Raw genomic sequence first — 11,949 nt, 5'->3', positions numbered from 1 at the left:
TGCGCCAGGGTCGGGCGCGGCGGGGTCGGGGGCGGCGGGGTCGGGGGAGAGCATGCCGGGGTCGGGGGCGAGCGCGCCGAGGTCGGGGGCGGGCGCGGCGGTGCGACGGGGCCGGGGAAGAGAGAGTGGGGATTTGGGGGAAAAGAGGCGGGATGAAGCAGTGAGAGGGAGAATTTTGGGTTAAGTGGACGTAGCAGTAGCGCATTTACACGAAACGCGCTACTACTACCTCGACTAGCTGTAGCGGTTCTCTGCAAAAACTGCTACTGCTACCTTGACTAGCTGTAGCGATTTTCTGCAGAAACCGCTACTGCTACCTTGACCAGTTGTAGCTCTTTTTCACTAAAGCGCTGCTGTTATAACCAGTTTCCCTTTTTTCTTTTCCTCAGCATAATAGGAACATATATATTACATCATTGGACCCTTGCATAATAATGGCTAAGTGTGTATACAAAATAGGAACATATATATATTACATCATTGGACCCATGCATAATAATGGCTAATTAAGTGTGTATACAAAATAGGAACACACATATATATATATTACATCATTTGACCGATTCCTCAGCGCTGACGTTTTCATTTTTGAGTCAGCTTCTTTCCCTTCTTGTTCGTCGAAGAATAATTGAGCCCCTCATTGTGACTTTGCCTTTTCCATGGAGTACGATTTTTCTTTGGTAATGTAGTATTGATTCTTCTTTTGACGTATACTTCATCATCATCGTCATCTTCCCTCATTGGTTTGCCGTACTGATCATAGTCTTCCTCGTTGGCGACTCCATCCATTCCAATGATGTTTCTTTTGCCTTTCCTCACGACAACACGACTGGGATTGCATGGGTCGGTTATGAAGAAGCATTGTGTCACGTGCTTAGCGTGTACCCATGGCTCGTTTTTTGCGATAGCGTTCACGGTAGCGCTCTTGGCGTCGGGTATAGTCATGGTAGTGAAAATCCGGCTTTCTCTTTCGACATTCTTAGCCCATCTGACACAGAACATCGTCGTGTTGTGCAGTCCAGAGTAGTCAAGCTCCCAGATCTCCTCGACCCTTCAATAAAATCGTTCAGTTGCGCTGTTATCGCTGCCGGTCATGCATTCCATCGTTACCCCTGAGTTCTGATATTCATCACTGTCCATATCTTTGGCCTCCGTGTAGAACGTGTATCCGTTGATATCATATGCCTGATAGGTTACGAGGTTGGGCGAGGGGCCATGTGCTAAGGCGTATATGAGCAATCCGTCCTTAGAGCCCTCCTCCGGGGGATTAGCAATAATATGCTCTTTGAACCAATGCAGGAAAGAGGAGTTGTGCTCTCTAGTAACTTTGGCGTCCGTCCTGCATACCCCCGGTCACGATACTTCTTTGCGATAATTTCTTTGTGCAGTGCCACGAAAGGATCTACCTCGTCTAGGTGTTGTAGCAGTACCAAGTTTGCTCTGTCAAAGTCGCTGCGTCGATCTGAGTATGCCACGTGCAGTTCCCTGTGACCGTTGCAGTGACCTTCTCCTTCGAGCCTCCCATCGTGCTTGTTAACAGGCAAACCAACACTAACACGAGGCAGCTGGTCTGCGCCATATAGAAAATTCTCACAGAAAGAGATGCACTCTTGTGTCAAATAGCCCTAGACGATGCTTCCATCTGGACGGGACATGTTACGAACGAATCCCTTGATGATCCCATTCATCCTCTCAAACAACATCATGTTGTGCAGGAATGACGGCCCCAGGTCTATTATGTCATCCACAATATGGACACATAGATGCACCATCACGTCAAAGAACGCGGGCGGGAAGTACATCTCAAGCTCATTTAGTATCACAACGATCTCTTCCTATAGCCTTCGGAGCTGCTTCACACTGATCGACTTTCGAGAGATGACGTCGAAAAAGTTGCAGAGACCAATAAGCGTGTCACGGACGTGCTTGTCCATTATCCCTCTAAGGGCAACAGGTAATATCTGTGTCATGATCACATGACAGTCATGAGACTTCATCCCGCTGAACCTTTTCTTGTCCGTGTCTAGATATCTACTTATCTTGCCACAGTAACCGGGACTAACTTTGACTCCGGTAAGGCACTTAAAGAATTGATTGATCTCAGCCTGACTTAAGGTGAAGCAAGAAGGGGGGCAATAATCCTCATTCTTTATTTTCTTGCCCTTCTTCTCCTGTGCCTCTGTCTCCATCTCTGTCTCGTCTGACATTTTACGTGGTGGCATGTGCAGATCTTCCCTGATTTCCAAATTTTGCAAGTCTTTTCTTGCCTTCGCCCATCCTTGGTCTTATCCGGCATGTTCATCAGTGTTGCGAGCAAGCTCTCAAGGACATTCTTACAGATATGCATTTGATCAAGGCAATGAGGTGTATCGAGTTTGTGCCAGTACTCCAAGTCTAGAACACAGACCTCGTCTTCCATACCTTCAGCAGCGGCTCCGGCGCCTTTCTCATCGTCTTTCCCGGTGTGGGGCACTCCTTCCAGTTTTTCAACAGCTCATCGATTTCGGCACCGCTCCGCTTACGTGGAGGTCCTCAATGCTCAGCGTGACCATTGAATAGATCTCCACGGTTTCTCCACGGGTCGTCCTGTTCGAGCCATCTTTGATGCCCCATGTACACGATTTTCCCAGACCCGCCATCTTTCCTTGACGTTAGCTGCTGAGACGTCGTATCATCCATGCACCGCGTGCATCCGCAATATCCATGGCACACCTGGCCTGCCACATATCCGTAACCAAGATAGTCGTGCACTGTCGTGATCAGCGCGACTCTCATGTTGAAATACTCACCTTTGTTGGCGTCCCATGTCTTGGCCGGTGTTTTCCATAACGTGTCTAACTCCTCCTGAAGTAGCCCCAGATACAAATTAATATTATTTCCTGGTTGTTTCGACCCTTGAATAAGCATGCTCATGTGAATGTACTTCGATTTCATGCACAACCAGGGGGAGGTTGTACATCCATACAAACATGGGCCATGTGCTATGGTTGCCAAACGGATTCATGCCATCGGTACACGCGCGGAGCACGATGTTCCTTGCATCACATTCAAAATACCAATAGAAGTTGTTCAACGCTCTCCACTGGCTTCCATCCTTGACGTGTCTCAGCTTCGGATCATCTCCATTGTTGGGCTTCTTCCTCTCCGCGTGCCAGCGCATTAGCTTTGCTTCCTTGGGATCTACAAAATACCTCTGGAGACGGGGAGTGATCAGTAAGTACCATACCACTTTCTGGGGACATTTCTTCCCGGCCTTCTTGTATCGAGAAGCATTGCACACCGGACAACTTGTTTTTTCCGCGTGCTCCTTCCGATAAATTATGCAATCGTTGATTCATGCATGGTATCTAACATGTGGCACATCAAGAGGGCACACGATCTTCTTGGCCTCATCAACACTACTAGGACATAGATTACCCTCGGGAAGAACATCCTTTAGGTACTTGAGATGCTCATCGAGGCTAGTGTCGGTCCATTTGTTTTTAGCCTTCGTCTTCAGCACTTGGAGCGTGAAACTCAAGCGGGTCACCTCAGGATTGCAACCATCATACAATGGAGTGGTCGAGTCTACCACCAGTTGCTCTAGCTTAGCCTCCTCTCTAGAAGCAGCTCTCTCAGTACTCGTCTCCTTGCGAAGCAATGCTTGAACATGAGGGTCCCGCACGATTGAACTTAGTACCGACGAACTCTACTGCGTGGAGTCCATGTCGTTCTCTCCGCCGCCATGGCCGGCCCCTTCTCCACCGCCATGTCCGGCCTCTTCCCCGCCGCCATTATCGATCATCTCTTCGTCTTGCCCCGTGTCATCATTGCCTGCCCCGTCGGCATCCTCAACATCGTCATCCTCATCTTCAGTTATCCACCAAGTATAGCCATCCATGAAACCAGTCATGAGCAGGTGCGCTTCGACACGACCATCGACATGGGGGTCAAGCCAAACTATTCCTTTGCATTTTCGACACAGACATAAAACCTCTGTCAGGTTATTTTCCTTCATGTCCTACACCGCCGACCGCAACCACCTGTCCACCATCGTTCCACTGACCATCGTGAACTCTGCACGGTAATAATAAACAAATTGATTATAAAAATGCGTGCATTCATCAAAGTCATACAAAAATTCGGCATGACCTTCCTTAAAAGTAGGACATATAGAGAAAATTCCTTATTTGACACTATCTTAAAATCTGCTTCCTTATTTGACACTGGAAAAAAAATTCTTCCCTATTTGACACAAGTTCTAAATTTTATTCCCTATATGACATTTTCGTTCATTTTGAGCCTAAATGACACCTGAAAAGACTATTTTGCCCCTCATGTGGTATGTGTGTGGGGGGCAATAGCGCACACACGCAGCACCAGTGCGAGGGCAGGAGCACACACGCAGCAACACATACACATGCACCAACACACACGCATGCGCACACATACGCAACAACACGCACACGCATGTGCACACACACACGCAGCAACACACATGCACGCGCACGCACACACGCAGCAACACACATGCACGCGCACGCACACACGCAGCAACACACACGCACACAGCACGCACACACACACACGTAGCAGCAGCACACACACAGGCAGCACATAGGCACGCAACAGCACACACACACGCGCGCACGTACACACGCAGCGGCACACATGCACACACACATGCAGCAGCAGCACACATGTGGGCGTGCACCCACACACGCAATAACACACATGCGTGCACACACATACCGCATGAGGGGCAAAATTGTCTTTTCAGGTGTCATTTAGGCTCAAAATGGACGGAAGTGTCGTATAGGGAATAAAATTTAGGACTAGTGTCAAATAGTAAAGAAAAACTTTTCCAGTGTCAAATAAGGAACCAGATTTTAAGACAGTGTTAAATAAGGAATTTTCTCGGACATATATAGATCTAGAGTTTGCCCGGAATTCGTCGAAACGGAAATAAATCGACATTTCGGCAAAACATAGGCAACTCAAATGCACAATTTGGCGTCAACTCATGCCACACACACAATTTCCATAAAAATATCACACACACATGCATAAACATATTTCCATTTTGCAAAAGCATGAAATATTAATCACACCTCTATCTCGAGATCAAGCACATGGTGGAGATGATGATGTAGGGAGGTCAAAAGTGCACAAAGCTCTTCTTGACAAAGAAAGATCTAGTTAGGGGGCAAATAGGTCACTTAACTAAATGCTACATCTACCTAGCTAGCTAATTTGGGAGGAGACAACTTCAACTAGTGGAGGGGGAGGAAAAAGAGAAAGGAGATGAATTAATGGAGGTGGTGTAGTTATATATAGCTAGGAGTAATGAAGAGAGAGAAAGGTAGGTAGAAGAGGGAGAGTAATGGGGGGAGAAGTATTGAGGAAGAAGAAGAGTGAGAGAGGGAGGATGTGGGAGGGTAGGGGAAAGGGAGGAGAGGAGATGGGGAGGGGAGGTGGAAAAGGTGGTGGGTCTTGCGTCTTAGCAGTAGCGCGGGAGAGAAAGCGCGCTGCTGCTAAGAGCGTAGCAACAGCGCGCTTTCCTATCACGCGCTACTGCTAAACGGGCCAACCCTGTGCACATTTTCAAAATTAGCAGCAGTGAGGTGACAAAAAAGCGCGCTGCTACTATGGCATTAGCAGCAGCGCGCTCCCTGGCACCGCGCTACTGGTAAACTTATGTCGTTGTGTACTGTCGGTGGATTTTTGTAGCAGCGCAGTTTAAGCGTCACGCGCTACTGCTAAGTTTGCACCAGTAGCGAGCTTTCCGTAGCCGCGCTGCTACTTCTTAGCAGCAGCGCCTGTTTTTATGTCGCGCTGCTGCTAAGATTCTATGTATAAGGTTTTCCCTAGTAGTGTAGAGGAGTCGGTGCTTGAGGAGGGTGCCTTCTCGGCACCCGGTGGTGAAGTGCTCTATAGCTTGAACCTCGTGCACCCCTTCGTAGGAATTGTGGAGCTCGGCCCAACGCGTGAGGTAGTCGCGAGTTGATTCGTTGGGCCCTTGGACACACAAGGAGAGCTGTCGGGGCTTGGGAGCCTGCTTGTAGGTCCTGGTGAAGTTACGGATGAAGGCTTCTGTGAAGTCTAGCTAGCTGTTGATGCTGTAAGGCTTGAGGCTATTGAGCCAGGTGCGCACCATGCCTTGGAGCATGAGGGAGACATACTTCACGGCAAAACGCCCGTTACCGTTCGCTATGTGAACCGCTGTGGAGTAGTCGATCAACCAATCTTCCGGCTTCACGGAGCGGTTGTACTTGGGCGTGTCTCTTGGGAGCGAGAACCCTTTGGGGAAGGGCTCGTCGCGGAAGCGGGGGCCGAAGCAAGGCGGGCCGACATCATCTTCTTCTTCCAGAGCCAGGGATCGCGCTAGGCGGTCGTTCCGGTGGCGGGCGTCATTCTCGCCGACTCCTTCGCGGTGGCCCAGTCGGTCGCTGAGAGTCGGATGCGTGACAGGCGGCGGAGTAGGATATCTCTTCCCACGAGGCGGAGGAGGAGGCGGGTCGCCCCGCCACTCCACAGCTCGAGGGCGGCCTTCTCGTCACGCTCGATGGAGATTCGAGTCCGGCTGCGGCTGGCAGCCGTCTCCTTTTCTTTCCTTGCGCGGGTGTTGCCCGCAGTCGGTGTTCGAGACGTCGCACCGTGCTCTCGGCATGGGGGAGGACTTTCAGCGTGGACACCGGCTTCATGCCGCTCTATGGCCGCATCGATAAGCTGCTAGATGCGTCTGGTCATGTAGGGGAGCTCGTCGGGCCCCAGTCCATTCAGTTCGTCTGCGGCCGCCTGGGCGGCGCGTAGGTTCTCGAGAGGCGTGGCATAGACTGGGCGGTCTGCTCCCAGCATGTCGGTGATAGCCACGCCGCGTTTCTTGATGACGCTGACGCGGCTCGGCCCGTCGGGAAGCGGTGTGCCGAAAGCGGCGCGGTCGACTTCACGCTGGTGAGCCTCGGCGAGGCGTCTCATGGAGGCTAGCTTCTGGCCCTCCGCAACGAGGGCGAGGCGGCGCGCCTCCAGTGTCTTGGCGTCGGCATCGGCCGGGATGGGGGTGGACAAGTCGTGCAGCACCGTCTGCAGGGCGTCGTGGGTGTTTTCGCCAGAGGCGGCGCCATGGCTGATGACCAGTACCTCGATGATGGCGCTGCCGCTGCTGTCGGCTCGAGGAAGAGGGTCGTTGATGATTACTACGTTGGTGGGGAAGGCGTCAAGCGACACCGTGTCAGAGTCGACAAGCATCGGGTCGGTGGAGCCAACCGACTCCAAGTCCGCGGCAAGCTCGCCGGAGACGTGGAGTTGGTCGAGGAGGCTGACGAGGTGGCTCTCGGGGCAGCCCGTGCCCGCGTCGACGCGGGCTCGGCGGAGATGCGAGCCTCGCCAAGAAGATCGGCGAGGCAGCTCGCCGCGCAGGCGTCGGTGACGCCTTGCAGCGCGTCGGGGCAAGCGCCATTGGGCGAGCCGGGCCGGCTACGCTCGCTGGAAAGGAAGAGGGTTCCCGTCCAGAACAGGTCTCCGGACGACGGTGCACCTGGCCCCACGGTGGGCGCCAAATGCCGGGTGGTTGGTGCGACATATGCCAACGGGTGGCTTATCATTGTGGGAGCCAATAAAACATCGCCGGTGCTTGGAAACGAGATAAGGCGAAGGCATGCACGCCGGCGGATCTTACCCAGCTTCAGGGCTCTCCGTGGAGATAACACCCCTACTGCTGCTCTACGGGGTCTCCGCATGGTCACTAGATCGACAAGTAGCTACAAGAGGCTCCTTGAGCTGTTCGGTGAAAGGATGAAGAAGGGCAAGGCTAGCTCGCTTCTCCTCTCGATGTGGTGTCTAAAACTACTGAAAAAGGATCCCCCTGCATGGGTGCCCTGGGGGGGTTTATATAGGCCTACCCTCCAGGGGTACAATGGTAATCCGGCTGGGCATGGGCCCTAGTTGTCTGTGTCTACACTCGCCGGCTTCTCCGCCGACCGATGGGGCCCGCCGACTGGTGGACCCCGCCGGCTGCCGGCCTTCTGGTTGACAGGCCGGTCCCACCGCTCGGGGGTCTTGTCGGAGGCTGGTTACTGTTGCCTCGCCTTTGGTGACGAGGGCTTTGTCGTGGTAAGCATGGCTACAGTGCTGCCGCCGGGCGGCTTATCGCTGTAGCCTTACCTCGTCTTATCTCCTTAATGAGGCGCCTCCTTCGAGGGAGTGAACTAGCCGGCTATTGGGAGTCGGCCATACCCCAGGCCGACTGGGGGAGGCCTGGCCGCCTTTAGGCGTCTCCCTGACTGAGGGGGCCCGCCACCCACGGGTCGTACTAACAGCTCGCCGTGGGTGACGTCATGGTCAACATGGCAACAGTGTCGCGCCGGACGGGTGATGGCCGCCCCGTACTGCGCACTATGGTCATGCGCGTTTCGGGATTCGGGGGTGGCAGGCTTCACTGTAGCCATGCCCCGTCTCATCACCGTTATGTGGGTGCAGACTCTAAGGGCACGATCTTGGCCGCCTGCTGGAGGGGGGCCGGCTTCTTGGAGTCGGCCTTCTCACGGCCGGCTTCTTAGAGCCGGCCCTCTCTTAGCTTTCTTTACGAGGTTTTTAGGGCCGGGCCACCTTCTTGCAGCCGGACTGAAAGGTAGCCGGCTGGGGGAAGGCGGCCCCACGCCTTAGATGCTTGAAGGCTCGATCGGTCTATAATTTTGCTGAAGAGCCAGGGGGGAGCCGGCTAGGCTACCCGTGGTTATTTACTCCGACAGTCATGGGTTGAAGTTGGCCTCACTTGCTCAGTGGAGTGGGGAAGAGGAAAACTGACTGGGGATCGGGGTCAACTAGGGTAGGGTATATCCACGACTCATTCATGTAATTATCCCCCCCGAGCGAACCATTGCCCAAAGCTGACGATGCGGGGAAAGTGCCCTAAGATTCGTGCAAAGTGAATGGACGGCGTAAAGGACGTTTGCTGGGAAATGTCTCATATCTGACATGCGCCAGATATGATTTCCGTTTTATTATTGTCAGTTCAACACCTAAGTTTTTCCTCTGTTTTCGTTGAGTGCGTGTGGTTCACCAGTCCGGTTTCATGGTTCATCCATAATGCTGCATGATTGCAACGATGATCGAAACGAAAAATGAAGATTAAATGAAGAAGCACCCAGCCATATGTTGGGCTGGGCCGCTTGCCCATGCATCCAAACCAGGCGTGACGCCAGTCCGCGGCTCACTGAAACATGACAAAGAGGGGCCGGGAAATATGGAAATTTGGAAACAACAAAGAGATAGGCGTTCCCTTGTGATTAATGTTTACTATATGTACCAAAAATTTTCCTTGAGCTGTTGAGCAGATCCAGTGAACCTGCCAGCGCAGAATTAACTAGAAGACGATTAAAATTGGCAACCATTAATCGCCAGCTGCGATACGACCCAGATAGCTCCACATCGCGGCAGGTTCCAGTTCAGTGGTTCTACAGCGTCGCGTTACTGGCATTCCCGTCATGTGATACACACACCCACATATACGAAACCTCTACAAAGGTAAGGCCGGCCGGGGCGTTCCTCCGCCAGCAGGTTAAAATTTGAGGGGCTCGGTAGGTACAGTTTTAGCGTTGGGAAGCACAAGAGCAGCCAGGTAGCCTCCATGGACATCGATCTCGATGATGTCCCGGAACAGGCGGTGCCGATGTGGGGAGAATGCCCGCAGATGTACCTCTCGTACGGCACCGCCATTCGCAACGACCGGCTCCCGATGCTGAAGGACGCCGTCGCCATCGTCAAGTCGTTCACGGTGCTGTCCCCGCCGATGGGACTTGATTTTTTCGGGGTCTTCGACGGGATCTTGGGCTCCATGTTCTCCAAGCTCATGGAAGAGCGGCTGCACGTCGCCGTCGCTGAGGAGATTATGCGGGACCTGCTCGCCAAGGCCCCGCGGGATCAAAACGACGTCGAGGGCTGGTGGAAGACACTCATCGTGGACGCTTTCCGCCAGGTGGACAAAGAGGTGCTCATCGGTGGCGGTAGTGGCATCGATGCTCCTGCGCGCGTCGGCTCCGGGGCTCTCGCCGTGCTGGTTCTGGAGGACTACTTCGTGCTCGCCAACCGCGGCGCTTCTAGGGCCGTGATCTACCGCGGCTATGAGGCCGTGCCGCTCACCCCCGAGCACACGCCTATGGTAATGCTTCCACCTTTCACTCTAATCTTTCTTCACCCAACACCATCTCAGAAATTCAGTTTATGTTCCGTTTCCGTTACGTTTCAGTTCTCAAGTTTTAATCTACATATGATGTTATGAATTAAATGGGATATGCCTTAGGTTATGGTTGATCTCTTATTTATTTGGATTGTTCAAAGAGTTTTAAGCTACACATTATTATACAACTTGTACCCCTAAGCATAAAATTTGGACCGAAGAAACACCAAAAGTTGTAGGCAGCAAAGAAGGGGATCAGCTAGCTAGTATAGTTATGTAATATTGTTCATTTTGTACAGCCGGAATGCCTGGTGTGCTAGCACAAATCTACCGGTAGGTATCGTTTGGCTCTGTGTGCACCTTTTGAATTGAACGACTAGGTCGTGCAAGCGTCTGTTCTATTCTATGTGAGGACAAATGAGAGCGAGAAGGTATTTATTTACCTGTGTTGGTACTTGAATTAGCAGCTGGCAGATCCATACTTCTCCTAATTAACAGTAAAAAAATATAAGAAATTCACCAACTTTTCCCATTAAAGAACTATATATGTACTTGTTCTAGCTGTGATTTGTTTTTCAGAAAGTAAAGTGCAAATATCCATGACTAAGCATATATATAACGTTCGGAATGCATTTATTTATTTGTGTTTGTACTTGAACTAGGAGCTGTCAACTAGCAGCTGCCTGACCAACATTTCTCCTAACAGCTACTAACTTAAGTACAACAGGAATGCATGCTTATAGAAATTGATCAATGTGATGACTTCGCTCTTTCCGGCGTCTTCTCCTTTTACGGCTAGTTCTATGTTCGCAGGCCAGTAGAGTGGTGGATGAAAATCATGGCATCAGGCATTATGGATGCACTCTCTTTGGCAGACATTATGCATGTTGTTAATAATATAGTTGTGTGCATCATCTAACACAGAGGCCATGGGTATATCGTCCTTTTCAAAAAGAAAAGAAAAATGTGTGTCAAAGCATGGCGTTGGCTGCTGCCTATAAGTAGCATTGCTTCTTCGTCCTCCTCACCATCCTTCATTATAATCATTTTTATCATATGATATATACCTGCAGTATGTCATATATTCAATTTTATCATATGATATATATTACATGTTCATGTTGCACTTGTATATTTGATAAAAATATGACAGATGACATATATAAGGCATTTGAGACAAAGATGTGGATATCAACCATATGTATCAGTACTTCGGTACAATGTTGGGTATGAAAGATGCAATTGGATCTCCAACAGTAGCTAAAATTTAGTTTAATGCACCTGAGTGCATGCTTAACTTTGCTCCCAGGCATTAAACTCATTCTCGCATCATATATGTCATTATTGTTCTGTGTTTATTATGCATGATAGGTGTTGGTCTTACTTCAATTACTTCCAGCTGCTTTTGTGTTAGTGTTTGAGCTATTTAGCTTTTTTTTTTGAAATGGGTGTTCTTGTAAAGTCACTCAGCCCCAAATTGTAATAGTTTATAATCTATAGAAAATTGCACATGAGTAATGTTTAATATGCTAGTTAATTATGTACTTTGCTTGAGCTTATCTCGAGAGAGAAAAAACTTACACGGTTCATAATGTATATATGTGCAGCCACAAAACGGAGGAGGTGATGTGGCCAGCAGACTTGAACAGATTATGCGTCGCCGCGCTTTTCGTAAGTCTAACGTCTAAACTGTGCATTTTTTGGGGAAAATAGTTGCATGAGTCTTAATTACTCTCATGTTTTCTTGTTTATTTGTGCCTGCAATTTCCATAGTTTTCCTTTCACCTGTGACG

The 11,949-nt window shown here is 50.6% G+C and overlaps 1 protein-coding gene across 1 annotated transcript in view; it reads left to right on the top strand.

The window, feature by feature from the left end:
- Positions 1 to 9,521: 9,521 nt before the first annotated feature.
- The window catches only part of LOC119271390 (protein phosphatase 2C 56-like), a 3,567-nt gene continuing 1,139 nt past the window's right edge, over positions 9,522 to 11,949 (top strand). The window contains exons 1-2 of the mRNA XM_037553243.1: positions 9,522 to 10,138; positions 11,764 to 11,827. Coding sequence (XP_037409140.1) covers positions 9,608 to 10,138; positions 11,764 to 11,827 — 595 coding nt within the window. The 5' untranslated portion in view covers positions 9,522 to 9,607. The remainder of the gene's footprint in view (positions 10,139 to 11,763; positions 11,828 to 11,949) is intronic.

Source organism: Triticum dicoccoides, chromosome 3A (assembly GCF_002162155.2).
Source record: "Triticum dicoccoides isolate Atlit2015 ecotype Zavitan chromosome 3A, WEW_v2.0, whole genome shotgun sequence".
Lineage (NCBI taxonomy): Eukaryota > Viridiplantae > Streptophyta > Magnoliopsida > Poales > Poaceae > Triticum > Triticum dicoccoides.
The sequence above is the reverse complement of the archived record's forward strand: the minus strand, read 5'-3'. Positions and strand labels throughout refer to the sequence as shown.